At 41.9% G+C, this 27,345-nt stretch overlaps 1 protein-coding gene across 3 annotated transcripts in view; it reads left to right on the plus strand.

Moving 5' to 3' along the window:
• The first annotated feature begins 1,636 nt into the window (after positions 1-1,636).
• Positions 1,637-27,345, plus strand: part of GPATCH2L (G-patch domain containing 2 like) — a 35,523-nt gene continuing 9,814 nt past the window's right edge. The window contains exons 1-9 of one of the 3 annotated variants that reach the window (XM_018082813.2): positions 1,670-1,727; positions 2,318-2,523; positions 2,632-3,299; positions 9,512-9,576; positions 12,986-13,162; positions 13,541-13,620; positions 15,687-15,754; positions 16,531-16,570; positions 18,637-18,722. In XM_018082813.2, the coding sequence (XP_017938302.1) occupies positions 2,641-3,299; positions 9,512-9,576; positions 12,986-13,162; positions 13,541-13,620; positions 15,687-15,754; positions 16,531-16,570; positions 18,637-18,722 (1,175 nt within the window). In that variant the 5' untranslated portion in view covers positions 1,670-1,727; positions 2,318-2,523; positions 2,632-2,640. Of the gene's footprint in view, positions 1,728-2,317; positions 2,524-2,631; positions 3,300-9,511; positions 9,577-12,985; positions 13,163-13,540; positions 13,621-15,686; positions 15,755-16,530; positions 16,571-16,621; positions 16,826-18,636; positions 18,723-27,345 lie in introns of those variants that run through there. The other 2 variants (XM_018082812.2, XM_018082814.2) reach the window with 2 other exon arrangements.

The following is a 27,345-nucleotide window of genomic DNA, read 5'->3' on the forward strand; positions in this document are numbered from 1 at the left end:
AATAACCTTCCCATCAGGGGAGTTTCTTTCTAACCCATACATTTTGTAGCTGTTTTATATCCTGAAGCATGAAAAAGGATTGCAGCGGTGAAACAGGATTAGATTTTAGGAGGGATTTGCTCTCAGATCTGAGAGTAAAAAGAAAACCCCTGTATTGGCAATAGGAAACTGGCGAGGAAAACAAAATACTGCCAGCAAGTAAGGTGAGTTACTGCCACAGAAAGGGTTAAAAAAGACAAAAGGACAGAATTTTACAGGCAAATTGGTGCACAGAAAATAACTTTAATCAAGTCAGCTCTTGGAAATGGGATAAAAATTATCTACCTAATGACTATTTTTCTTCTTTTAATATTTCCTTTCCAAGGAAATTTGTCAGATAAATAAAAGGTAATGAAAATGTTAACGTGACAGCTCGGACGAACGTAGAGGACTGGTTAGATAAACAGCATGTAGAAAACTCAGTAAAGCTAAACGAATCTTTTCCTATTGGGGTGTAGGAATCAATGGCAAACTCAAGGATTCGGCTATTTTTGAAGTATGTTGACAAACTTGGGAGAGCGCCAGAGGACTGAGGAAAAGCAAGTGCTTTGCCAGTATTTTGCCGGGTGAGGTCGGGGGAGCAGGGAGGAAGCAGTGATCTTGGCAATTATCGCCCTTTTAGAATTACTTGTGACCCTGGCAACACGATGGAATAAACAGAAGGGGGGCGGGGGAGAAGAAAAAATGCAAAGGATAAGAGATTTATGAGCAATAAGCAGCAGCATACATTTATAGAGAACAAATCACATTGAGACAAATCTGATTACTTTCTCTTGATTGGATTTACAAAATTAGTGAATACTGCAAGCTATGGACTTTGACAAAACTTTTGGTATGCTGCCTCGTAAAACATTACTTGAAAAATGAATCAGTATCAGCTTGAATGTGAGTGCATCCACCTCAGTTGCAAAAACAAACACCCCCCTCAAACAAAAAAAACAACAAACAAAACCCTCCAAAAAATCCCCCCCGAAAACAAAACAAAACCGAAAACAAACAAAAAACCAACAAGAACGAGACCCTGTCCCTTCCCGGGAAAAAACCAAAACAAAAACCCCAAAAAAACCAAAAACCAAAACCAAACCGAACCAAACCAAAAAAACCCCAAACAAACAAACAAACAAACCCCAAAAAACAAATCCGAAAAAATATCATGAAAATTGAGAAATAAAAAGAAATGCTAAGCAAAACTGGATGGTGGCAGGGTCGCACCGAGCTTTATTCTGATGGCTGCTGGTGATATGTAAAATGGAATTAGAGGAAAAGAGATGCAAGGCTTAAGGAGAGGGAAGTAACACTGAGAGGTTTAATTCAGGATACACACAATTAGCCAGCAGCGAAATGGAGGAGTTCGAGTACGGAGTTTATCGTTTGTCTATTAAAAACAAAATACAATAACCAAGCAACTAGAGAGTAAGTATATGGGAAGGGCTGCCCCGTTAGCGGGTAAGGGATCTGTAATGTCTCCACCAGCGGCACCAACCGCAGCGCAAACAGACAGAGACGCAAGGGACACTGGCCCCCCGCGCTCAGAAGCCGGCCGGCCGCGGGGCGAGGGCTGCTCGATGTCGGCACTACCCCACCCGGCCCGCCGGCAGACCCGCCCCGCGGGCGGGGCGGGCGGAGAAGTGGCCCGGGCAGGCCGGAAGCGGCGCTGACGAGGGGCTGGCGGAGCGGGGCGCTGGCCGGTGAGTGGGGTCGGGGGTCCTGGCGGGAGCCGGTGGGGCCGGGGCGCTGAGAACAGGTGTTCCCCGCGGGGTTGGGGGCTGTCGAGCAAAAGCAGCAGCTTCTCCCCAGAGGAGGGGGTCGGTGCGGCCGGGTCCCTGAGGACTAAGGGAGGCGGCCTCCGGCAGCGGGTGGCTCACCGGGATGGGGGTGCGGGTGTTTCTGAGCCCGGTGAGGAGAGAAATCCCACGTCTGCAAGGCACGGAGAGGGAGGGAGAGAGGGAGGGAGGGGTTGTGAGGTGAGGGATTTGCCCAGGAGTTTGGGAATGGCACACTGGCAGCCCTGAGGTGAAAGGGGTGGGATTTTTCGGCGGTAGGAGTTTGGGCTCGGTTTCGTACACCCTGTTCTAAGGAGCGCGGAGTCCCGCGCCCCTTATTTTGCTGTTGAAGTGATACTGGCCTGCAAAATACCTGTTTTACCATCTGTTTTACTGCCAGCTTTGCTGTTTGTCTCCTTTTTGGAAGATGCAATCTGTTTGTCGAACAGGCTAATCCTTCTCTGTGGCTTACCTACTGGAGGTAGCAAACTAGTTGCAGGCTTTCATACCCTTAGGATGTGTAATAGAGCATGCTGCTTCAACGCAAAAGATGCAACCTTAAGGCCTTTTCAGACACAGAGCACTTGACTCACCTGCTGCAGTATGGAGCTCTGTGCCACAATGGCTAGAAGAGGGATTTAACCCTTGCAAAAGGAAGAAGTGAGTGTTAGCCCAAGAAGTGGCAGTTGTCCTGCATTGGGTCCTCCCAGGCAACTCTAAAGTAAGTGTCTAACTTGGTTAATGTTACAAAGCCTATAGCATACTACAATCCAGTGATATGTTGGTAGCAGTGTTTATGTCTGGTGGTAATTGTTGTCATTTTTCACAGGCATTGCCAATGGATGAACTGGTGCATGACTTGGCCTCAGCCTTAGAGCAGACTTCAGAACAAAACAAACTGGATGAGCTATGGGAAGAGATGGCGCTAAGCCCACGGCAGCAGCGGCGACAGCTCCGCAAGAGACGGGGCCGTAAGCGACGCTCAGACTTTGCACATCAGGCAGAGCACGCCTGCTGCTACAGTGAGGCCTCAGAGTCCAGCTTGGACGAAGCTATCAAGGATTGCCGTGAGGTGCTGACAGCTAATTTCAGTGACTCTGATGACATGGCAGTGGTCAAACGACACCCAGCTCTTAGTGCCACCCTGAGGAGCAAGCAGCACCTGTGGCATGAGTCAGACTCCTTTACAGAGAATGCACCCTGTCGACCTCTCAGGCGCCGACGGAAAGTCAAACGTGTGACATCAGAGGTGGCTGCCAGTCTCCAGCAAAAGCTCAGGGTGTCAGAGTGGAACTGTGAGAGGGGCTGCAGGTTCAAGTCAGCCAAGAAACAACGCCTTTCACGCTGGAAAGAAAATGCCCCTTGGACATCATCCAGTCATGGCCTTTGTGAATCAGGAGAGAACAGGCCCTTCCTCAGCAAGGGGGGAAGGAAGGAGCGGATGGAGTGTGAAGCTGATGATCAGAAACAGGGCTCAGATGAAAACATGTCAGAATGGTGAGATCTTGGTTTCTTCCCTGCCTTGCTGCAGCTGCTTGTAAATCCCGTGCCTTGCTTTTTGAAGTTCTTATCAAAATTATTCAGTGCTGCTCTCTCTTTGAAGAGGAGAAGTATCTCAGCTACTTCCAAACTGTAGATTCTTTCCAAGTCTTTCCTGTCAACGCTGTATAATGGCCCAAAATTCTTCCTTGATAAGTTGGGAAGCTGATATGTTTGACTCCTGTTACACAAGGAGTCCTCTGAAATGTCTGTGGCCCTGCAGCTACAAAGTGGCATGCTTGTGGCCTGCGGTTTGGAGAGTAAGTCCACCTTTGGCACTTGTGTGATTGATATGAACTGATCTCAGTTTCTTGTTTTCAAAATTTACCATAGGTAGTAATAGAGAACAGATAAGACCTCCCACCATTACTGCTAGTCCTCTGTACAGGTACTGTGTGAACCTCAGTCTAAACATCTTGCTTGCAGTTCTACATCTCTGCTCTGATCTGGTCTTGAAAGGCTAGCTATGGGGAGAATGTACTGAGATGATGAAGAAGTTGAGGGGAACTTGAATTACTTACATGATAAGCCTGTGTCTGGCATGTCTTCATGTCCAGTTTTGGAGAACTTTGATGAATTTGTGTCAGAATTTCAGAAGGGATTAAAAAGAGACATTTAAATGCCATGGTCTGAATTTAAAAAAAACTTAGGAGTTTAAAAACCTTGGGAAGTTTTTCCCTCGAGTATGACTTTTATTCTTTCTGTAGAAGGTTTGGCGTTATAAAACTGCTTCTGTCTGAAAAGATTTTTCAGATTAGAAAAGAAGTAACTGCTGAGAACCAAATGGAGGACATTTCTTAACCAATGGCATACAGAAAATGAATGTGATTGTTTATTTTCTAATTAATCATTGTGTAAGAAGCAGCAGACATTGAGGAAACATGTAAAACAAAAACCCCATATTTCATGAAACGTGAGATTTGGAACTCTACTGCAGGACATTTTGGAGGTCAAAGATTAAGTATGTTCAAAAGTGGTATGTGGAGCCTAGATTTATCAGGGTCTGTTAAACATTACAGGCCAGATGAAAGATCTAGCTCAGGAAGTCCTTAGACTACTGACAGCTAGAAGCTGGAGAAGTATACAGAGGAGTCTGCATTTGTCATGTTCTCATGTTCTTTCTTAAACCATCCACTGTAACAGGTCCTATCAGACAGAGGGCAGTGCATTTGGAAAGTATAACTGCTTGATCCAGTATGATTGTTCATATGTTAAGGTTCATTTAAGTGTTCTGACAGTCTAGCTCCTGCCGTTTGTCAGAGTGGACAGGTGGCACTTTGTTATTACAGCTTTGTGGATAACAACTGGAAGCTCAAACTTCTCAGTGGTATTTTCTGGGACATTGTGAAGAGCTTAGGTTGTAATAAGTCCTCACTGTCCTGGCCCAGGGGACCACTATTGCATTTTTAGTGGGTCAGCGTGGTTTGTATGTAACTGTTACAGCCTGGAAGTAGCAAAAAAGTGGTCACTTTTTTCCTTTAAGAGTGGCTATTGTTGCTAAAAAGTGGGTCTTTACAAGAGGCTTGTGGATGCCTTTTTTCTACTAGTTGTTAAAAGCAGTTTTATCTTTTCAGAGCTTTTTGTTGGTATTCCAGGAAAAGGAATGTGCTGAGTAGCTCCTGAATGTTGCATGTCAGTGATGATGGACTGGGAGATACCCTTCCTTGATGTGGCAGTGATGGACAGTGTTCCTTGAGTTGTTTGGTTTTTTTTCACCAATCAGAGTCTGTTCCATCATGTCAAACTTGAACTTAAACCATCAGGCTTTCATCCAGCCTTTATTTGTTCCAGCCTTTGAAAGAGTTAATAAAGAGCTATGTCCGGACTGTTACTTGAGGACCATGCTGATTTGTTCTCTCTCAGTTGTCCCTTGCTCTCAAACTAATTATTGTGCAAGTGTATGCACCAAATGACACTTACCATCTGCTGCCAAATCCTTGGGATTCTCTTCAGAAAGCTAGGGCTTGGAATATTTGACTTCTGCAACACCACATGGGTGATCTGTGCTATGATTCACTGGGGAGGGTCAAAGTTGGAGGGAGAAATACATAGAACCCTCTTCAGTGCGGAGTATCCCTTATGGCAATGAAGGATCATGCTTTGGTCTCTGCTGCTCTAAATATAGCACTTTGCTGCTAGCAGCAGAGTGAAACTGGCTGTGCTTACCTCACTCCCACTGTCCTCTAGATGTTTTTTTCTGGTACAGTAAGAGAAGAACTTTGCACAGATGTATGACAAGGGCATATCCTGAGGAAGGGAGAAGAAAATTGGATGCCTAGGGGGGTGAATGGTGTGGTTGTCATCACAAGGAAGGGTGACTGATGCTGCTTGTGGGACTTGGAAGCAATCTGTGGTGATCTGGTGATTTACAAAACTTTCATACTGAAGTGGTTCCACCACTGTTCACTCCTCTAGCAGTAGGGAGTGTCACAAACGCAGTGGGTTTTCAGGCAAACTAAGCTGTATATTGAGAACGTTTTTTTTTTCCCCCACCTTCTTTTTCCTCCCCTCCACTGACACTTGATTTTCTTTGTTATGCAGGAATGAATCTCTAAATGCCGAAGTATCCTGTATTTTTCTCTGCTTTCTAGAAGGCTTTTTATCCTAAGTTAGATCAAAACCCTCCTGTATTCAGTCGATAAACTCCCATTCTCTGAGAAAGTCTTGGATATGAATTCTTAACAAGGAGGTAGTTTTTTATAGTTTGCTCGTGGGACTGCTCCCAGTCTTTTCCTGGAGGAAGATGAGCTGCAGTGTTATGATTCAACATGTGCATGAAATGAAATCTTTGAAATTGTTTGCCAAACGTGGCAAGAGGTGAACACAAATTGAGAGAAGGAAGGATGTGCAAGAACATGATGAGGAAATGATGATGGTTTTGAATTGGGTAATGACACGACTCAATGCCTGATCTATAAATAATTGTGGAAACAACAGAGGAAGCAAGTGGTTTAAGCAGTCAGTCATTTGTATATTTGTACAAAGGTGACAGTTACTGCTAAGTTAACTGTTAGAAGTAGCATGCCCTTCTGTCCCTTAATGCTTTGAGATTCCCTGCAGCCATAATAAAGCAAAGGCAAATTATATATAGAGTGCTGAAGTTCTTTCTCTTGTTGGTACTTCCAGGTCTGGGTTTGGTTTGGTTTGAGGACTGAATAAGAGCTGTCTGAAAAATGACTTTCAGTGGCATGCTTACTAGTGAAAGATGTACAATTGCTCTCATCTATTTTCAAGTGCCAGAACTTTTAGTGTGACTTTTTCGAACTGGGGATCCTACTGGCCCAGCAATGCTGTGAGATTTTGCTGGTTTAATGCTTATGTGTTTGTTGTGGATTGATCTGGATAGGCAGCTCAGCCCCACATAGCTGCCTGCTCACTCCCCCTCAGTGGGATGGGGAGAGAAGCGGAAGAGTAAAAATGAGAAAACTCCCGGGTTGAGGTGAATTCAGTTTAGTAGGTAAAGCAAAAGCTATGTGCACAAGCAAAGCAAAATAAGAAATTCCCTACTTCCTATCAGCAGGCAGATGTTCAGCCATTTCCAGGAATACAGAACTCCATAATTTGTAGCAGTTATTTGGCAAGACAAATGCCATAATTCCAAATGTCCCCAGATTCCTCCTTCTTTTTCCCAGTTTTTATTGCTGAGCATGGCACCATATGGTATGGAATATTCCTGTATTCAGCTGGGGTCAGCTGTCACAGCTGTGTCCCCTCCCACCTTCTCATGCATCCCCAGCCTGCTCACTGGTGGGGCAGTGTGAAACACAGAGACAGCACTGGCACCGTATAAGCACTGCTCAGCAATAACTAGAACATCAGTGTTACAGGCACTGGTTTGGTCACAAATCCAAAACATACAACCATAGAGCTACTATGAGAAATATTTAACTCTATGCCAGCCAAAACCACTACTATATTCTGGCCTGAGAGTGTAACCATTGCTCATCCTGGGTGTGCAGTTAAGTTGCTTTACCCTTTGGAAGGGAGCTCTTTCGATGACAGCCTGCAGTGGCATTCAAGAGTCTGGCTAAGCTGATGAATTGGAGGCCAGTTTCTCCATAAAGAAAAAATTCCTCTCTCTTGGAAGGCAAGTGACAAAGACAGAGTGTTCAGCTTCCCCTCCTTCTCCAGCCCAGCCTGACCTTCTGCAGCCCCTCGGTGCCTCTTGTTTTCTTATTTTTATAGAAAATCAATATCCCTCCTGACACAAACAATAGCTCAGGCAAAAGAATAAATGGGGGAAACCTGAGATCTCTGTCCATCACCTCTCACTTTAACTCCCCCAAACTATTTAATTATAAGCATGCTTTGCTCCAGGTGTTTCTGACAGTGAAATTGCTAAACGAGGACCATTTTAACCAAAGATTGCGTGATCAATAACACTCTATAGCAGTAGCTTGTCGGATCAATAGCGTTCATTATTTCGTGGTTAAGGTAAGTAGCCTTCTTTGCAAGTGGAGGTCATTAATCAGTGCTTACTGGACCTGCAGAAAGGCTTGTGTAGTAAGAGTCTAGTTTGTGTTCAGCCCTGCAGTGTAAAAGGGGTGGTGAAGAAGATGAGATCCCTGAAAGTTTGTTCCAGTAAAGTACTGGCAGTGATGCTTATCTATAAGGAACTGAAGAGCTCTCAGTGCAACAGGATGCTTTAAATACTGTTAATGTGATCTGGAATCTTGACAATGCTTTTTCCTTTCTCAGGCACCTTTCCTCTGAGGATGCTAAAACCCTTATGAAGGAGTCACTTGGTCCTCACATCTGCAGCTTATGAGGACTGTTAATCCAAGCTATCAAAAGAGAAAGCAGACACACTAAGGGATTGGCCCAGGGTATACAGTGAGTTGGTAGGAGAGCTAGGAATGAAACAATTAATTCATGGTTTTCAGTCCTTGGCCTTAATTGCTACTATGTGGGAGGGTGAAAGAATGGCCAAGCTTTGTAATGGATTAATTTAGAACTTGATATTAACTTAAATACTGAAATATGAGAATGATGTACAGTTTGTTCATCTTTTAAGTATAAATGGCCTTTATAGAATGATGAAGATGCAGAGTTTGTATATATCCAGCGTGATGAGTTGACTGTGCTTTAGGGTGCATTTTCTAAGAGTAGTAATATGCTCACAGGATGGGGGGTTTATTGTGTGCCTGCAGTTCTTTGGGGTGACGTATTTTGTGGTCCCTCATCATTCAGCCTTCTGAACCAAGGGGTTTCCAGCTGATACTGGTGTCTAGTATGATTGAGTTTCCCTGGCGAAGAGGGATCCAGAGATACTTTCAAACAGCATGCCTAGAAGGGAGGTTGATTTGAGTGCTGAGGTACACCAGGTGTTTGCATCTAAGATCTTAGTGCTACAGGAGTAGGCCGTAAGTGGTTTCTGCTTGTCCTGGTATCTCTTGGCTAAATTGGAGGAAGTACGGCCTGAAGTGTCCAAGGATTGATTTAACGTCAGCATTAAAGCCATCAGATGCTTGGTATTGACCTGAGCATGTACTTCTGCTACATACATTTATCCAGCTCTACAGTCAGTTAATGGCTTTCTACACATTAATTATTAGCTTTATTCTTCTGTTCAAGAATTAAGAGTCTCCCCTAACTGCTTCAGCAAACACAAAGCATGCTCTAACAAGGTTGCATTCAGCAGCAACAATTCATGCTGTGCTAAGGTATTTAGCTGAAGAGTTGTAAATGTACCAGCTGCTCTTCACTCCAAATAAAATAAAAGTTGCTGTTGAAGGAAGGGTTTGTGTATCAATGTAACATTTTTGAGAAAAGGGAATCTGAAGTAGAGAACTTCAGAGGGTTTTCAGTAGCTGTTAAGTGACCCAAGGACAGAGTTTTTAACTGCACTTAATTTCCTGGTGAGTATTCCAGACAATGTCATAGTTAGGTTATTAATTCTAGTACCTGAGGCAAATGCCACTGTATTAATTACTTTTTGATAACTTAGAACTAAACTAGATACAGGATTCTACTCTTTTTCAAGTGATGCAGTGTTGCTAGGTTATAACAGAAAGCAGTTACGTCCTGTCCATGTATCTGAAATGCAATTTTTTGAGATGTGTAAAGCATTTTGGTCTTGGAGAAGCCAGTAGAATGTAGTAAAGTGGTTTTTGTTTTGTGCCTGCTGCAATTGTAACCGTGGGTTTTTTTGTTTTGTTTTTTTGTTCCAGTGAAACCAGCAGTGTGTGCAGCAGCAGTGATACCGGCCTGTTTACCAATGATGAGGGCCGACAAGGTAACAACTGTCTTGTGGTTTTCCTTCTGTGCTGCTGGGGAATTTTTCTTCCTTTCTTTGCAAGTACAAAGAAATGTGCGTGTTTAAAGAGGGACGAAGAGGGAAGTGTGGGAGAAAAGCCAGTGTCACGGAGGGGCTAGAAGTTAAGAAATGAGAGGGCTGCAAAAATGTGATTTTCATGACAGTACACTCTTCCTGCTGAAATACTTTGTGTATCAGATCCACAATATTTGCCATATAAGAAGCTATTATTATGGAAAGGCACAGAAGTACAAGGGGAATTTGAGAGCTCTCCACAATGAAAGAACACGGCTTATGATTTGTTTCTGTAGATGTTTTAGTTGTTGTCTACACACCATTAGTGCCTGAATTTGTTAGTTGTTTTCTCTGTGGGTAGAAAGAGAAGATGTGAAAAAAAATTACTTAATACTGATAAGTCACCTAATTGTGCTAAGAAGATGACGGTAATACATGATTGGTTTTATTTCTTTAAATATATGTTCTTCCCTTGCCCTTGTGTGCATTAGTTGAACCTAGTATTTTCAATGTCTGTTGTAGAAATTATTTCTTAGGAGTTTTGAGAGTGAAGTGTAATCTGGTTTTATTTATCAGTGACAACACAGTGTCCAGTTTATGGGAGATATAGCAGAAGTAAGTATGAAATAGGTTGTAGTAGGCACATAGGCACTCAGGACTATATTTGGAGCATGTGGGCTGTGACCCTAGAGACCTGCAATTCTGTGCACTAGGATTCTGTCACATTTACCAGGCTAAGATTTGGATGAAGTCTCTTCTGGGAATATAGGCGTGCTAAGGGAAGTAGCATCAGTAGCTCAGTAGGAAATGCTGCTTCCACTAGCTTGTTACTGACCTGGGTATCTGTGAGTGAGGCAACACAATGATAGCAAATATGCTTACATGTTTTCTGATGATATTTTAGGCTGTAGGGTCAATCTGTTGTGATCTCCATGGGTATAATTAGGGATTTCAAATATCAGCTTTGACCTTTGCTGAAAAATAACTGTTTCCAGCCTCTGGTTCTTCAAAAGCAACAGAAAAGTAAAATCTTTTGTCTTCTCTTTTTACTGATGATTGTTCGGAGGGTAGCTGAAATCAGTGAGCACTTGTATATCAGTTGATAAAGCAGGGTGGTGACTGAAGTGTTTTACTTCATCACCCAAGGTAAGATTGATGTAGACTGGATACTCTATATATATACTTGTCTATATGCTTGCTCTATATACTTGCCCTGGTTTTATACCCTGTTTTAGACATTAACTTCTGGCTGATACTAGAAGTAGGATACTCAATATACAAGAATACGTAGAAATGTGACTCAGATAAATTAATAAAATCCAATTACAGCCTTACCTGTCTAGGTACTAGAAGAGATGTGACATCCTAGTCGTCAGGTCTCGGTCTGTTCAAACAGTTTATACTGTGATAGATTTCTGACCAAGATGTTATGTTAACTGTTATGTTAAAAAGGCTAAAAAATATTGTTGGACTTTCAGGCTAAATAAGAAGTATCTCTCTCCTTTTTTTTTTTTTTTAATTTGGACAATTTCTAGTCATAAAATAAGTAAAAAAACAACAGCTGTCTATGGTCAGTGAGATGGGGAGAGCACAAAATTATTTTTCTCACAGATCATCTTCTTAGAAATAGTTTTCTAGTACAATTCCAAACTGAATAATGGGAAATTTAAGTTAGCAGCATACTAAAATTAATGTAGTTTTTTCCCTTACTTCTTTTGAGGTTACATCATGTAATATTTTTGCTGTTGCTAATTAAATGAATTATCATTGCAATTACACATACCAGCACACTTCTATGAGCAGAGAATGGTCCTAGTTTATAATTTGATTGTAAGGTGGGTTTTTTGGTTTGTATTTGTTACACGCATTGGGATCTCTCACAGTGAAAATTACTGCAGTATTAGCATATGATCCTGATTGTTAAAGTTTGTTTTATGAAATACGAAAGTAGTGATTTGAGATATGACACTGCACTATGCTCATAGACCCAAAATGGAAGGGATAGTTTTGCACAAATTGTGATCACTTAGAACTATGCAACATTATTTAATTTTAATTTACCAAGAGATGCAGAAGGATGTTTATATTTTAAGATATAAGTGGTAGGTCAACTGATATATCACAGAAATAAAAAGCAATGTCAGAGCTTTGGGCTGAAGTGTTCTGGCTGTCCTACCTGTTGCTGATTGGAGTTGGTTTTGTGTGTTGCTGCTTCTGTTATGTGCAAGATTGCAGCATTCTTACTAGGTTGAGATTTTCTTAGTTTCTTGTACTGTTGGGGTTTTTTTGTTTGTTTGTTTGTTTAGATTTTTTTAGGGTATGGTGGGGTTTCCTTTTTTTTTTTTTTTCCTGGCAAGATGTGTGGGTAGGCATCATAGACTTTGGTCAGGAGTAATGTAACTGTGAGGAAAGGAAAGTAAGTGGGGATGCTTGAGTTGAGACTTAATGGTAGGTAACTGAGAGTTTTCCCTGAGTCAGGTGTGTTAGTTTTTTAAGGCAAGATGAAGGACCTTGCAATTACATGGGACTGTTTGTTAGTTGGGCTACTGAAAAGCTACGTGTGTCAGGTTCTTTGCCTTCCTCCTACTTTTTTTCATACACTGCTCATGGGCTACCACTCTCAGGGACTTTCTGGCCTGACAGATTTACTATGCATGGTGCCTGATGCAGTTCAGTTTTAGGCTGCAGCTGCGTTAATTAGTGACACAGCTTTACGGAGACTTTTGTCATGACTTCTGTTGCTGCTGCTTCAGTTTTGCTGAGCGTTTGTTGTTCTGACAGATTCTAAGAAATTTTGATTGAGAAGAACTCACAGCATGGTTAGTGCTTACGCTCAAAGTGACCATTTCTGATAGTTGTGTGTTTTTCTCTTAGCTTCTGTCTTAGGAGGGTAGGGATCTTTCTCATCAGTGAACATGCTCCTTTTGCTTACTCTGTGAGCCTGGTCTTTTTCTCTTGTGAAATCTCTCCTGTGACTGCCTATAGTGTGTGCCAAATGATTGGCCTCTACCGTTGTCACAGTAATTACTTCAGAGAAAGAGTTCTGCATAAGACATCACACAACACTGAACTAAGGTTGATGAGATGCAGTAGCAACAGAGTGCTAAAGCTGCCCTAGGCAGGTCTATAAAGAGGACTTTGTTCTATAGGGAAATTCTGTAGACTGATGAGTTGGATAGTTTAAAGCATTTAGTGAGGCCCCATAGTTACTGAGGATCATTGAAACGGAATACAAATATGAGGCTCTTCAGGAAGGAATTCCTAATGAGACTTCAGCTGTTTCACATCCAAATATGCCTACTTCTAGTATTTTGAGGGATTGTCACCAGGCACATTGATGTTATTTGTGGCTAATTCCATCCTGTTTCTTTAGGAGATGATGAGCAAAGTGACTGGTTTTATGAAGGAGAATGTGTTCCAGGATTCACTGTCCCCAACCTTCTTCCTAAGTGGGGAGCTGATCACCGATCTGAAGTGGAGAGGATTGACTCAGGCCTGGACAAGCTCTCAGTTTCCACGTTCCTTTTGCCCTCACGACCAGCTCAGAGAGGTGAGATCCATCAGGAATGCCATGTGTTTAAGAACTTCTGTTGTGATGGGAGAAGTAGATTCTGTTTGTAGGTGTTACATTTAAATGGTATTGATGATCTGTTTTGGATTTTTTTCATGATCCAATTAAAAAAAGATGTACTATTGGAGAGTTTACTGTAATACTCCTACCAGCTGCCCACATTCTTGAGTCTTCTTTTTTAAAAAAAATATGGATTTTATTTGATTTGTGGATAAACTGGCGTATCTACATCTTTGAGACTGGAAAACAAGAGACAGAGGATCTGATTTGATTACTGAACTAACAATTTTTCCTGGTGGTTTTGTCAGGAAGAATCTTCTGTGTTCATTGCTCAGTTTTTCTGGGTTTGGTTTCCAGGATTTCATGCTCGCCTGAATCGCCTTCCAGGAGCTGCTGCCCGTTGTCTCCGAAAAGGTCGGAGGAGGCTTGTTGGCAAGGTATTGCCCTTTTGAAAGATGATAATTTTGTATTTTCAATACTGATCAGTCTTGAAGTACTATTCTAAGATATCATGTAAATTGTCTTCTGCAGAAAGTGGCTCTGTATATTTTTTGTTTCATGTATTGTTTGATTTGTTTAACTGCTTTGACTGTCAGAAATTGATTGAGTGACTAAGTGGATTTTAAGGCATGTTTGGGGTGGCAAAGACAGTTGATCAGCACTGAAAGTAGTATGAAAGGAGGCCTGAAGATGAATGACAGAGTAAATAACAAGAACATTTAGACAGAATGTAGGAGAAAATGGTGATAGCGTGAGACTTGTGCATGCTCATCTGAGACCACAAGGGCAGAGAGGTGGCTCAAAGGTGAAGGAAGGCCAAATTTTAGATAGGGAAGCTGACTGATATTAATGGCAGCAAAGGAAGGTGGTTTTAGTGGTTGCATTTTTAGTGGGGTGACAGAAGAATAAAAGGGTATATGCAGTAATGCAGACAAAGCTACCCAAAGCCACTGACTAGTCTTATTATATATAGGGCAACCAACATACAAAATATTAGTCCTTTTTCTAAAGGAATAAGCAATACTTTGCAGATGTCTGCTTAAAAGGAGGGATACACTTGTTTGGGTCTGCATCATGGAGCATTGACTGTTGTAAAAGAAGTTTCTGAGAAGGAAGGTGTTGGCTGTGTTTGGCTTGTCTTTTATTGCAATATTCTCTGTGCTTTTGAAAACACTGGCATAAGTTCTGAGCTGAGTGGCCATAGATAGAATCTGCTAGCAAGGTGTGTTAGAGGGGCCCAGGGTCTAGAGGAGTGTGACAGTCGCCTTCAGTTCAGTCATACGTGAAAGATTCTTGTTTGCCCCTTCTTTCTTCCACTCACCTTGCTTAGTTGTAACCAGTGTTTAAAATATGAATCCTTAGCTGGCAAGAGACTGGTTTTGGGTAGGGTTCCTCAGGCCACCTGCAAGTGGCTGGGCCTGGCGGCACACCTCTAATGATCCAAATGAGAAGGATAATATTTACTTGTTTAATTCATCTTCATCACCTTAAAGGGATCTTTGTCATTTGCAGCAGAGGTCACTGCTCCCCCTTCCCCATCTCTCTCGAAATTGTAATCATAAATAATGAGTTTCATTCAGAGCTCCCCGCCAGCGAGCTGCTAATTACCAAAAGTATGGCTTGTAATTTACACAGTAATAAACTGTAAATTTAAACATTATGGCACTTTAAGTTAATAATTTTCCTGCTGTAACAAATAGCCCATCTTTCACCCCTGCTGCTACAACTGCCACCAAACTTTGAGTGTGTTTTGCCTATGTATCTGGCAGAAACAAACCATACCTGTGAAAGACTTATACTCTCATCTTCTGCCCCTTGCTGCAAAGTATACTTCCTTCTTGGAGGGAGTTGCTATGCAGATGTGAACAGCTGGTGCTTCAGGCTGTGTGTGTATGTGTATTCCAGCATCAAGCACATACGCAGGGCAGCGTCTCACAGGAAGGAACGTGCTCCCAGTGCAAGTCCTTTCTTCTAGGATCTACCTCTTTTTAGCTGCTAGAGGTCCTGCTGCTGAATTGCTGCTTTCAGAAAGGGCAAAAGCTTTGTGCTTTTGCTCCTTATTTTATTCATCTGTGCTTGGTGAATCCCTGCTGTTAGTGGAATAGTGTAGTGTTCTGTCTCTCAGCCTGTTTATGGCCGAGCTGACCCTGACTACCTGGAAAGAAGCACTTCTCAGTCATTTCTCCTGCTCTTAACTGCATCGTTGTGCTGCATAGTTTGTACTAGTCCAGTCCTTGGTGAACCCCTCTGCAAGCAAATATCATCACTGAAATAACAAAAACCAAGCCTCACGAATAAAACTAAATGATTTTCTGAGATTCTACTTAGTTAAATTGGCTCAGCTGAGGTTCTAAAAGGTAAGAGTGAATATGTTTAGCTGAGAGTGGGCTGGTAAGGAAAGGATGTGACCCAGGGGAGTAAGATTTGTTCTTACTGGCAGCAGCAAGCTATTATGTCTGCTCACTGTGTGAGTTTGCAATCTTTACCTGTCTTTGTGTTTCAGGAGACCTCCATGAGCAACCTGGGCACCGAGAGGCTAGGTCATATTGTTAGTGATCCGCGCCAGAAAGAGTAAGGCCCTTAACAGCTGTTGTATAGACCTTTGGGAGGGGATGAAGAACTATAGGGTCCCCTTCCCTCCTGGGACTGAAGGGAATGAAGAGCTGGGTAGTAACCTAAGCATAACCTATGGAATGGGGGACAGTACTCTACTGATGGCTTCTCTGTTTTCTTACTTAGAATTGCTACCCCAGTGTGTGGACACTGCTCAAATGCCCTTTTGTTTACAGCCAGCTTTTTCTTTCCTCCTCCCTTATAATGTGCCATTGTAATAACTGCAGATCTTTTGCATGGTAAGAGGAGACTAAGCCCTATATGTTAGTTTTTTTAAATGCTTTGGTGTGGAGTCACACTATGGGTGCATACCCAGGCTGCAGAAATCATACTGACAAGGCAACCATGAAATTCTCTTTCTTTTTTGTTCTGTCTCCTTCCCCAGTTAGTGTATTTAAATTGTAGTCAGCACTGGGAATTGTCATGGTGCCTATCCTTTGATATCCCTGTGATGCTATTCTTACTGGGGAACGAGTAGGTAAGGATGGCACCTCTTGACTGCAGTGCAATGGGTCCAACCTTCACCAGTTGTTTATATCTAGGTTTCTTCCTTGGATTTGAAATTTCTTGTTTTCAGTATGGGTCCTGATGATGTTTAATCTTTTTCCTTCTCCCTCCATCTTTGTTCTTCCCTTCCCCTTCTCTTCTTACCCCAACCCTCCTTTTTTTTCCCCCTCATGTTCGTTCATTGGCATTGCTTCCACCTTGTCCTTTCGACTCTGCCCTCCTTCCAGTTTTTGGTTACCATCCATGGGGAAGAGAGATCGCAACCAGGTAAGCTGACTCTGCTCTTCCTTTTTTATTTTTTGGTTTCCTTCTCTCTAGAAAGGACACAGTGCTGGCTTCTGATTTCCCACACACTGTGGCCTGTGCACGTGAGGTAAGGCAGCCCTGTCCCTTCTCATTTTGTGAACTGAGATGTCTTCTGGGTTTTGAACACAAACCATTTCTCAGGCATTATACTGTCTATTTAAACTGAACTCCTTTTGTTTATCTGCCTGTTTTAGGTCAGTGTAAGCCTTCCTCTCTGACAGTGAGTGGAAGGAAAAATGCCTTTTGAAAGGAGGACCTTTGGCCTCTCAAAATTCCATAAGAATTGGAACATTTTTCTCTTTTGAAATGCTTTGTTTTGCCTTTTTTGACTCAGGCTTCTACTTGATAGTCTCATCAACAGAGAAGCAAAAAAATGGTGAGCTTAAATGGTACAGTTAAATAGAAACTGTAACAGGAAAATGTAAGAGGTGATAAGCAAAAAAAATAGGCATTCTTGTAACTAAAACTCTTGTGTATGCACTTTTATATTCTCCAGTAAGTCTTTCTTAGCTTCAGTGCTAGGAGACTTTTTTACTTAAGATATAAGAGCTCAGGTTCTTAATAGCAGAAAGCAAAAAGGATCTTCATTTTGAGCAGTTGCGTTTTAACAGTGTTCCTGGCCATGCACACTCCTTTCTGTTCCTCTGTGAATTGTTTTGTGGTTGGTGAGCAGTAGGACTGAATTCTGTTTTCTCTTTGAGGTGACTACAAATACATGTATGATAAGAAATGATTTTCAGGCCTTTGTGCAGTTGTGTATTTTCTATTAACAAGAACATTTCACATGCTGCTTTTATAATGCTAGAGATAGGAATGATAACTATGTAGAGCTTTAAAATGACCAAAACAAATTACTTTTGTTTTTCTTAAATGAACTTGAATCAGCTACAGAGGGTTCCTGGTGATTCTCCCTGCTGTGCAGTTGCAGTGTTACTTCACTGACAGTAAACTAACAGTCCCACTTAAGGAGGAGCTCCCTGATGGCAGCAGCTTTGTGATCCATCTTGTTTCTCAGAAATGTTTAGGGTAAAGGCCTAGTACTGAGTTCTGGAGTTGCAGATAGCTTGTATGATGAGTCCTGCTACAGCTGTAGATTGTTCATTTATCCTTATTTAAAAATACATCAGTTATCCTAGTAATACAAGAAAAGTGTTCTGGAGATTGGTGTAGCACTTTGAAAAGCAGATGGAAATGAACTTCCTGCTCGAGGTGTGAATTATAAATAAAGAGGAGATGCTGAATGGAAGTATAATGCACATACCCCAGAGAAACTACCGGTTTAAACCTTCTATTTACATATTGAGCAAAGTTTGCTTCATGCATTGTTTGACCAGATTATTCCATTTCTGTCCTAACTATTGCATCTTTTACAACAAGCTATCTTGTGCAGGTTTGATGCTTTCAGGATTTGTCTAGTGTGTGTCTAACAAAGGATCTTAGATTAGCCTGACTATGCAGTATTTCAGAAGTTTGTTTTAAGCAGTTTGCAAAGGCAGCTTGTGAGGTCAGTTGGGAGTGGAAGGAGCAGCTCACTTGCTGTGGAATGAATTGGGAGCTATTTGTGAACTGAACCTGGTGCACTTGAGTCTTCTAGAGGTCTGTTTCAGTGATACATATAACCATAGGGAATATGGGAACTGCTCTGTGGGAAATTCTGTGCTTGCACCATTCATAACAGTGTTTTCTCTCTACAATGTGAAGGTAGACAAGAGGCTTTCTGAAAGAGAAGCAAACATTTTGCTCAAGGCATGCAGCAGTAGAGCACTTATGCTCTTAGTCAACCAGCATTTCTAATAAAGTGAGTTGAAAGAGGAGTGTGCTAAGGCTGTCTGTTGTGAGATTTGCTGTTGCCCCCTTTGTGTTAGCCTTTTGTCTGAAGTGAGAGTCTGTTCTCATCTAGTTTCACCCCTTGAGGTGTTGGAAAGGTCTTCTTTGTATGAGCAGCTATAGGGAATAGATCTGAGCAGCTGTATCTGGAGACTATTTCTTTTAACACTTTGCTTAAATAAAATCTCTTGACTTTCCAGTTCAATCCGTTATCTCCTCTGTACTCTCTGGATGTGCTTGCTGATGCTTCCCACCGAAGATGCTCACCAGCACACTGCACTGCCAGGTAACTCCCTTGCTCTGCTCTGTTGGCATTGTCTCACTTCCCTCTCAGAGGTGTTTCTCAGTAGTACTGTGTGGTCTTTTGGTGGATTGACCTTAGCTGGATGCCAGGTGCCCCCCCAGCTGCTCTGTCACTCCCCTTCCCAGCTGGACAGGGAGTGACAGAGTGGAAAAACAACTCGTGGGTTGGGATAAGGTAGTTTATTTGAAGCAAAAAAACAAAGTGGAAGCTTGTACGCGCAAAAGCGAAGTGAAGTGGAAGATAACACAGTTTATTCTCTACTTCCCATGAGCAGCGATGGTCGGCCACCTCCGAGAAGCAGGGCTTTGGTACGCATGACGGTTCCTCAGCAGGCAGCCATTGGAGACAATGAATGCCTGCCTTCCTGCTCCTTGCCTTAGCTTTTATATCTGAGCTGATGTCATATAGTCTGGAATATCCCTTTGGTCAGTTTGGGCCAGCTGGCCTACTTGTGTCCCCTCCCAGGATCTTGCCCTCGATTGAAGAAGGAATGTTACAGTGCTGATGCTGTGCTCAGCAGTAGCCCAAACACTGGTGTGTTATCAACACCCTTCTAGCTACCAATGCAAAGCACAGCACTGTGAGGGCTACTGCAGGGAAATGAATTCCAGCTCAGCCAGACCCAATACAGACCTGAACAATACTCATGGACCTTACTGTAAGTTAACAGGCTTTTCCCTAGGAACCCCGTGTTCAAACTTAGCATAAAACATACTGATGCAGTTTATTTGACAGTCTCAATAAACTAAGTGCTTACAGTATATGAAACAGTGTATGACAGACAGGTAGATTATTTAGAAACTACTGTAATCTGTTCTGGAACGTGCAGTGAGTTGCTGCAAGTCTGCTGTATAGGTACAAGTGGGCATAGTATCATTGTCCACTATTAGAATCGGAAGAAGATGAGAGAGAAAGTGCTGACAAGCTTGTGTGGGTGACATGCTGAGGCGTTTTGGTATTCTGAGTGTCTAAAATAGACCCTCTGAGCACCCTCTGAGCAGATTCAGAACTCACCTGAGGTGACCTCTAATGGCTTGATATGTCTCTCTCTTGCTAAAGCTGAAATTTAGATCTGATCTGGCCAAAGTTGGATATATTTGAGTCTGCGTAGTTGGGGCTAATACACTATTCAGGCACCTTCTGCTGACTAATCCTAAATTAAATTCATGTGTTGGCCTTAGAGGTGACTCCTGTTCTTGTGCTGCAGGTGACTATGTAAAAGTAAGGTGCCCTTGAGGTCTTTCCTCATGCATGCAGACAAAGCCTTGCTTTGGACACAATTCTGCTTGTGTGCTTGTATGGGGGACCAAATCTGAAAGAAACGTCTGGACTTTCAGCTTCATGGCTTTCTTTTCCTTGTTAATTAGCAAATAGAGCATGAAAAATGTACTAAGGTTGTATGTGTCTGAGCAGAAGCTTGGCACCCACCCAACAAAGCCTCTCCTCCCACTGGCTTCTGCAGGGAATTTTGTGATGTCGCACCATGACCTCATGCTGCTGTAGCCAGCATGTTAAAGCTGGAAAGGGGGAGGGAGGAAGAAATCAGCTTTTAAATGTTCAACTGGACGAGAATAAAGAGAATTCAGAAGATTGTGCATCAGCAAATTGGTTCCTTTCTGTGCTTTTGCCCCACTCTGGGGCTGTTTTCTGCCTGTGAAGCAAGAAAATTGATTGGTCTCTTCATTTTCAGCTAGGATAACCTTTCTTGTGCCTCGAGTGTTTTACTTGGGGCTCTATAGGAGTTTGTCTTCCAGAAAGGAGAGCTGGACAAATCCTGCTTGAAAATTCAAACTGGGCAAAATCTCTACCTTTATGATGATTAGTGAAGGCCCTTTCCAAAACCAGTCTGTTTACAAAGAGATTTCTAAACCCGTAGGGATCAGGTTAGCTAGGCTTTGCTGAGTATATAGTCTAGTTAACTAATTAATAATATATTTTGTTTTCATCCTCTAATGAACAGGTGACTGGCGTCCTGACAAACATAAGCACTGATAAATTGTTACTGAATTGACGGAGAAATTATAGCATCCCAGAGGCAGTTGTGTTTCTGAATGCTTGTAGTTTGAGAAAGTAGCTACTATTTTAGTGTGAAATGTGCTCAAGAACCTTTATAGGAGAAAGAAATATGAAAAGAACAAATGTGTTTTGTGGCCCCATGTATATGGCAAGGATTGAACTCTTTGGTACAAGGTGCTTTCTTTATGTAAAGATGCTGATAAGGACACAGAAGGAAATTGTTCCTTCACAGAAACATTTTCTTGACAGTAGTTTTTCTTTAGGTGCTTTACGCGCTAAGCCTACTACTTAGTAGTCCATTTTCTTACAGGAGGTTCAGGTGATCTCTAAGCTCTGTTTAGCTATTGCCCCAGTTAACATCTCCCTCTTTTGCCATGGGTGGAGTCAATTTCAGTAGTTTGTGCTTTAGGAAACTCAAACAGCTTGCACCTCATCCTGGAGAAACTCTATGCAGAAATTTGTCAGAATTTGTGTGGGAAGCCAATCCCCTGAAATAATGTGAAATGTATTAGAGAAGAAATTGTCTTGCTGTTGTGGACATCCAGTTTCTTCAACCTGATGCCCGCTGTGCCACGCAAAATTGCCTCTTTCTGCTTAGCTTCTGCTATCACCGAGTGTGTCCCAAGGAGTATACATCCCAGGTGGAGTCTTTCTCTGCTGTGGAAATGTTTTCTTTGTTTCAGTGGTGGATTTTGGTGCAATTTGTCTGAAGGACTGGTAACCCAGTGCTTTGTTTAAGTAGAGCTGAAGGCCAGAATACTGAGCGCAGTTGAGGGTGTTCAAGAAAGGCTTGCCAGTGTCAAGGAGGAGGTTCTTCTATATGGAAGGTTCCTTGGGAAGTCTTATTTGAAAGGCTGTATAAATTGTACACTACCTAGATTACCTTTCTTGATTTATGTCTGTGATGAGAAGAGATTTCATTCAAAGTGTATGCACAGCACTGGGAATTTCACACCCATCATTAGAAGCCGTTTTGTGTGTGTGGTGACTGTTATCATTAGTGGTATAATTTTATTTTGTGAAGCAAGGAGAGTTTCCTGCTTTCTTGCAGTCCTCCCAAGGGATGGCTGGTGTATTAATTTGCTGTATTGCCTCCTGGCTGTTCCCAGACTGTTTTTCCTCTTCATCATGGAATTTTTAATGGCCCTGCTGCCTCTCGGGAGGCATGCAAGGAAGAGTACCTCAGGGATCTCTTCTTTTTTTCACATGCCTATAATTACTCTCCTTTAAGAGCACAAAGCGTTTGCTAATCATGTCTTGTCTGTTAAGGTTTTGACTTCATGATGCAGGCCGTTAAAAGCAAGCAAGTAGAGACTTGCATGCGCAAATGATCCTTTCCCTTTTCCCCCTCTGCCCATTTGCGTCTGGGAGAAAGAGTGGTCTGAACAGAATTTTCTTCTCCAATTCCTACTTGAGAGGGTTTTGTATAGGCTGAAGTTGAATATCTTATTAGATTTTGGTTATTCAGTGGTTATGTTGGTGGGAAGATGTTATGGGTTGTTAGTTGATGGAATGTTATTGCCTTGATGCAGGTTAAGAGTCTCAGAAGAGCCTAGAACCAATAGTCACTTCAATTTGAGCCTGAATGGCAGGCAGAATAAGAAAGGAAGGTAGAAGTTAAATTGTTCCTAATGCCATTTATTATTTACCTAGCCTTGAAAATAGGATTATGGGTGAAAAATGCAATTAAATGTTCCCACTGAAGGTCATAGGACCTCGGATGGCAGGTAGATGTTGGAGGTTTGAAGAACTGTATTAGACATTCGAACAGTACAGACAACGAAAATTGTTTTGCATGTACTCTCAGTTAATATTAACTGTAAATCTAGAGTTTAATTTGATTTAGAAATAAGTCTGTTATCTTGCCTGGAACAAGGGATAAAGATGTAGAGGGCTGAGTGATCTTCTTATAAACTGCCAGTTGCCCCATACCCTGGGTTTGGTGTTGCTGTTAAATTGAACAGACTTGAATGTCTCAAATTCTAGTTCCAGCTCTAGAAATATGCTTGTGAAAGTAAATCTCACATCATTCAGTTTGTCTGTTTATATTCTTTGTTCTAGCCCTATCCTTAGATGAAGCAAAGCATGTGGACTTCGTAGTAAAGCGGCAGACATTAGTATACTATTACACAAACCAGGGATGTTATCCTCATGTTAAAGTGGATGTTGATAGAAACTACCTTCTAACAAGGATATTGCTACTAAAACTCCCAGAAACTCAGCTGTTGCTGTTGTGATGCTATATTCCCAGCAAACACAAGCCAAATGAAAGGCTCTTTCTCTAAGCCCTCAGGTGTTACCTGAGGCTGTTGATAGTGGCTTCACAAAATTAATAGTAAAAGCAGAATTTTTCCTCCTTTTTGACTACAGAGCCAGCTGGGCACCAAAGTCTGATCTGCGCATAACATGTGTAAATCCATACAAGTTGCTCACATACGGGAGCTTTGTGTGCAAGTGGTTTTTACCATCACATCTCACTGTAGATATTCCCTGTGCACAGCAGTCTCCTATGCCCTGCAGTGCCTCATGAGAAAGCTCCTGGAGCACATTTTCATATTCCAAAATCACTAAAAGGTCAGCTCACTTCTTAAATCGTACAAATCTTACGGGTCTTCTGTTGCGTGGCGGTACTTTACATGGTAAAGAATCAGTACGCTCCTCCTAAGGTGGTGAGACAAAGAGGTTTATTTCAAATTCGGCGCGTCCCTTTATACCCTGATATCATGTCACCTTCTAACCAATAGGGTTATCTACTTAGACGCATCTCCTTTGGGCTTCTCAGCCTTGGCACGTCCCTCGTGCCTTGGATATGTCTCCTACAGTCTTCAACAACAGCAGTCTGTTCCCCAAGTAAGCACTGTAATGATGTGGCAATTCCATCCCTAAAAGCCTGTGTGTGGCAAATGCAAGGGAACATATTTTCTTCTTGTTTTCCATGTAAGCATTCTAAGCAGAGATGATGTGATCCCATATATTATAGTCTCTATTTTCACACTGAATCACACAGTATCTGTGCCAGAAAGACTCCTAATATTTGCCAGACCTGCTGAGTACACAAATTTGAAATAGTAAGTAAAAAAATTTCTGAAGCCAAGCAGAATTTATTTTTCACTTCGGAGAATTAGGATTCACCAAGATGGGAGCATTAGGCCTCAGACAACTGCATGTGACACTAGGTTGATAGCTGCTGTTCACTGCATGCCTGTCAGAAGAATTCAGTTATATCCCCAACTGGAATATTAGCCAGGCTTTAGCAAAGGAAGACATGAAAGTGCTCCAGATAAATGGAAAAGGAGTTAAAAAAAAAAACAAAGATACCTAAAGCAGTTGACACAGACATTTTTACGTTACAGCAAGATGCATGCACTCACAAGTGTGCAGTGTGCCTCCTGCCTCCAAGAAGGCCACAGACTACCACATTTAGGTCAGTAGGACCTTTTCAGAGGCCTTCATTTGGGAGATTGAGGCGGTTTTTACACTGGACTTTAAGTGGACATTATGCTACAATTTAGACTTCACAGATTAGTGAAGGTTTCAGGGGCCTGATGCTGTTCAGTAAAGTTCTTTGTGGTCTGGTGTCTGCTTGTGCTCTGTATTGTCTCCACAGACTGTACTGCCAATCCTAATTTTCTGTTGAAGTCCTGTGGTAGATGTAAAACAGTGGCAAGTTCTAGCACATGGTGACTTTGAACTGTAGAAGTGAGATAGGAGTCCTGTGTATGTAGCTACCTTTAATTTAAAAAAATATAAATAAAGTCATAGAATAAATATGCGGAAAAGAAAAGAAAGGAAGCATTAGTTCAGGCACATTAGAGATTACCATGAATTTCAGCTTTCTTCATAGCAAAGCCTGTTTTTTCTCCAGCGTGACCTGCATGCAGAATTGGGTACTATAAGTACTATGTTAAAAACAAGAGATAAATCCATATTTCCTGAATAATTCCTTTAGCTTGTGATTACAAAAAATATTATCACTGTCAAAAAGACACTATAGACTTTTCATATAAAGCCATTTTTCCTATACATATGTAATTTTTCATTTACTAACTCCTGGCAGTGAGGGACTGCGGTGTGAGTTGAATATATTACAGCCATCAACACAGCTGCACTCTGCATCCTGCTTTGTCTCTCCAAGTGTATTTTCCTTTTTCTCTTCCCAGGTTAGAATTTCAGCCTTCTCTACAATGTAAACTAGGTTTTCATATTAGTCTCTGGTCACCCAGCAGTTCCATCTGTGATTAAGCACTGCAACTTTGTTTTTTATTTCTGATCACCCTATTCCAAAAGAAACCAGGGAATTATATTCTCATTACTGTTTATGCAACATTAAAGAACGTATGGAAGCCTAGTAGAAGAGATTGAAAGCTAGTAAGGACAGAGTAAGTACTGTTCTAATTTATCAGTTTAGGCCCATATCTTTCATCCCACGAAGCTCTGGCCTCAAACTTCTACACAGAGGGTGTTGTGACTGCACAAATATGCATTTTCTTTCTGCCTTTCCTGTTCTATTCTACTTCAGAGTAATTTTTAACAGTTCAGAAGGATTGTTAAAATTCAGCTTTGGAAGAGAACTAATTCATCATTGCAGCTTGTCAGTGATATTTTCACATTCTATAGTTCAGCCTGTCCACTGCTATGTTGGGTGCTCTGCATACCCATTACTTGACTTGCCTGGTGGTGGTGTTTGTAGGAGTCTGCTGTTAAAATGGGATTCACTAATTCTATTATCTTACTGATATAGCACCTGTATGCAAACTAGTGATTAGAAATTTAGATTGAAAAGTGCTCTCTTCCAAAAATGTGTATATTTCATAAATTATACCTCAGTCATCTTTTCTGTCCATGTCTTAATGAGGGCTATCATCCCTGCATGCAATCTTCTGCTCTTTTCTCTGCCAAGGTTCTTACCACCTGGAGATTCCCTGTATGCAGATTTATGGTGCCTGTAAAGTGCACCAACCACTTGAAACTGACACTTTTACTACCGGGTTAGTCAGAGCCAGTGAGTAATCAATAGGTTCCTGATTTACTAACCGAAATGTGGGTGATCAATAAGGGATAAACCTGAATGAAATACATGTTACAGAGACAATTTATGACCTCTGAGCCTTTGTGTGTTAGAGGCTGGGCTACTAGATACAATATCCTTGCTAGTAGTCTCCAGCTGGAGTATGATTTGCCTTTACTTTCACTACAAGAAGTGATTTTGAGATTCTTCTGTTTTCATTTTTCCTTTTCTTTTTACCCCCTGTGTAATCATCAGGTAAGGATAGATGTGGTTTGAGCATGTAGCTGAGAGCCAGGAGTTCTTATTCAAAACCTAGCTGTAATATTTGTGAACTGGGAAAAATTGCATAAAGTCTCTTGGAAATGATAGTGCATGATTCTTTCCTAGTCCATAGTGATTCTCCACCAAGGATCAGATGGCTAATGTTGGTGTAAATTAATAAAATTTAAAAGGGAGAATTTTTATTATTATTATTAATAATAATGTTGTTATTATTTAAAATTAGTTGGATTATTATATATAATGATATAGTCATCTAGTTAGTAATCTAATACTGTGTCACTGATGCAAAATAAAAAAACTGAATCTTTTCCTCGGGCTATGTGTTCTTAGATGTTTCATGGTACAGCTATGCTAAAATATTATATAGCTGCTATTGTAGTCATGTACAAAAGCAGCTTTTAGGATATGCAAAGTCACTTAAAGGTTATTCGGTTCAGTGTACAAACACAAGATTTGAATATGCAGTTTATAGGTGTGCCAGTATTTTTGAAAGCATTTCACAGAATAACGGAATCATTTAGGTTGGAAGAGACCTTCCAAGATCATTGAGTCCAACCTTTGACTGATCACCACCTTGTCATCTAGACTGTGGCACTAAGTGCCATGTCCAGTCATTTCTTGAACATCTCCAGGGATGGTGACTCCACACCTACCTGGGCAGTCCACTCCAATGTTTAACAACCCTTTCCTTGAAGAAATTCCTCTTGATATCCAACCTGAGCTTCCCCATGCACAACTTGAAGCTGCACTCTCTTGTCCTGTCACTGGTTGCCTGGGAGAAGAGGCTGACCCCCACCTGTCTACAATGTCCTTTCAGGTAGTTGTAGAGAGCAATAAGGTCTTCCCTGAGCCTCCTTTTCTTCAGGCTAAACAAACCCAGCTCCCTCAGCTACTCCTCATATGACTTACCCTCCAGACCCTTCATCAGCTCTGTTGCCCTTCTCTGAACACACTCTAGCACCTCAATGTCTTTTTTGTAGTGAGGGGCGCAAAACTGAACATAAGACTAGAGATGCAGCCTCACCAAGTACAGGGAGATGATCAGTTCCCTAGTCTTGCTGGCCACACTATTCTTGATCCAAGCCAGGATGCCTTTGGCCTTCTTGGCCACCTGGGCACACTGCTGGCTCATGTTAAGTGGCTGTCAACCAGCACCCCCAGGTCCTTTTCTGCTGTGCAGCTTTCCAGCCACTCTGCTCCAGCCTGTAGTGCTGTGGGGGATTATTGTGGCCAAAGTAAAGGACCTGACACTTGGCCTTGTTGAACCTCAGGCCATTGGCCTCGCCCCACGATCCAGCC

This window comes from Manacus vitellinus, unplaced genomic scaffold (assembly GCF_001715985.3).
Source record: "Manacus vitellinus isolate BGI_N305 unplaced genomic scaffold, ASM171598v3 scaffold_6_pilon, whole genome shotgun sequence".
Classification (NCBI taxonomy): Eukaryota; Metazoa; Chordata; class Aves; order Passeriformes; family Pipridae; genus Manacus; species Manacus vitellinus.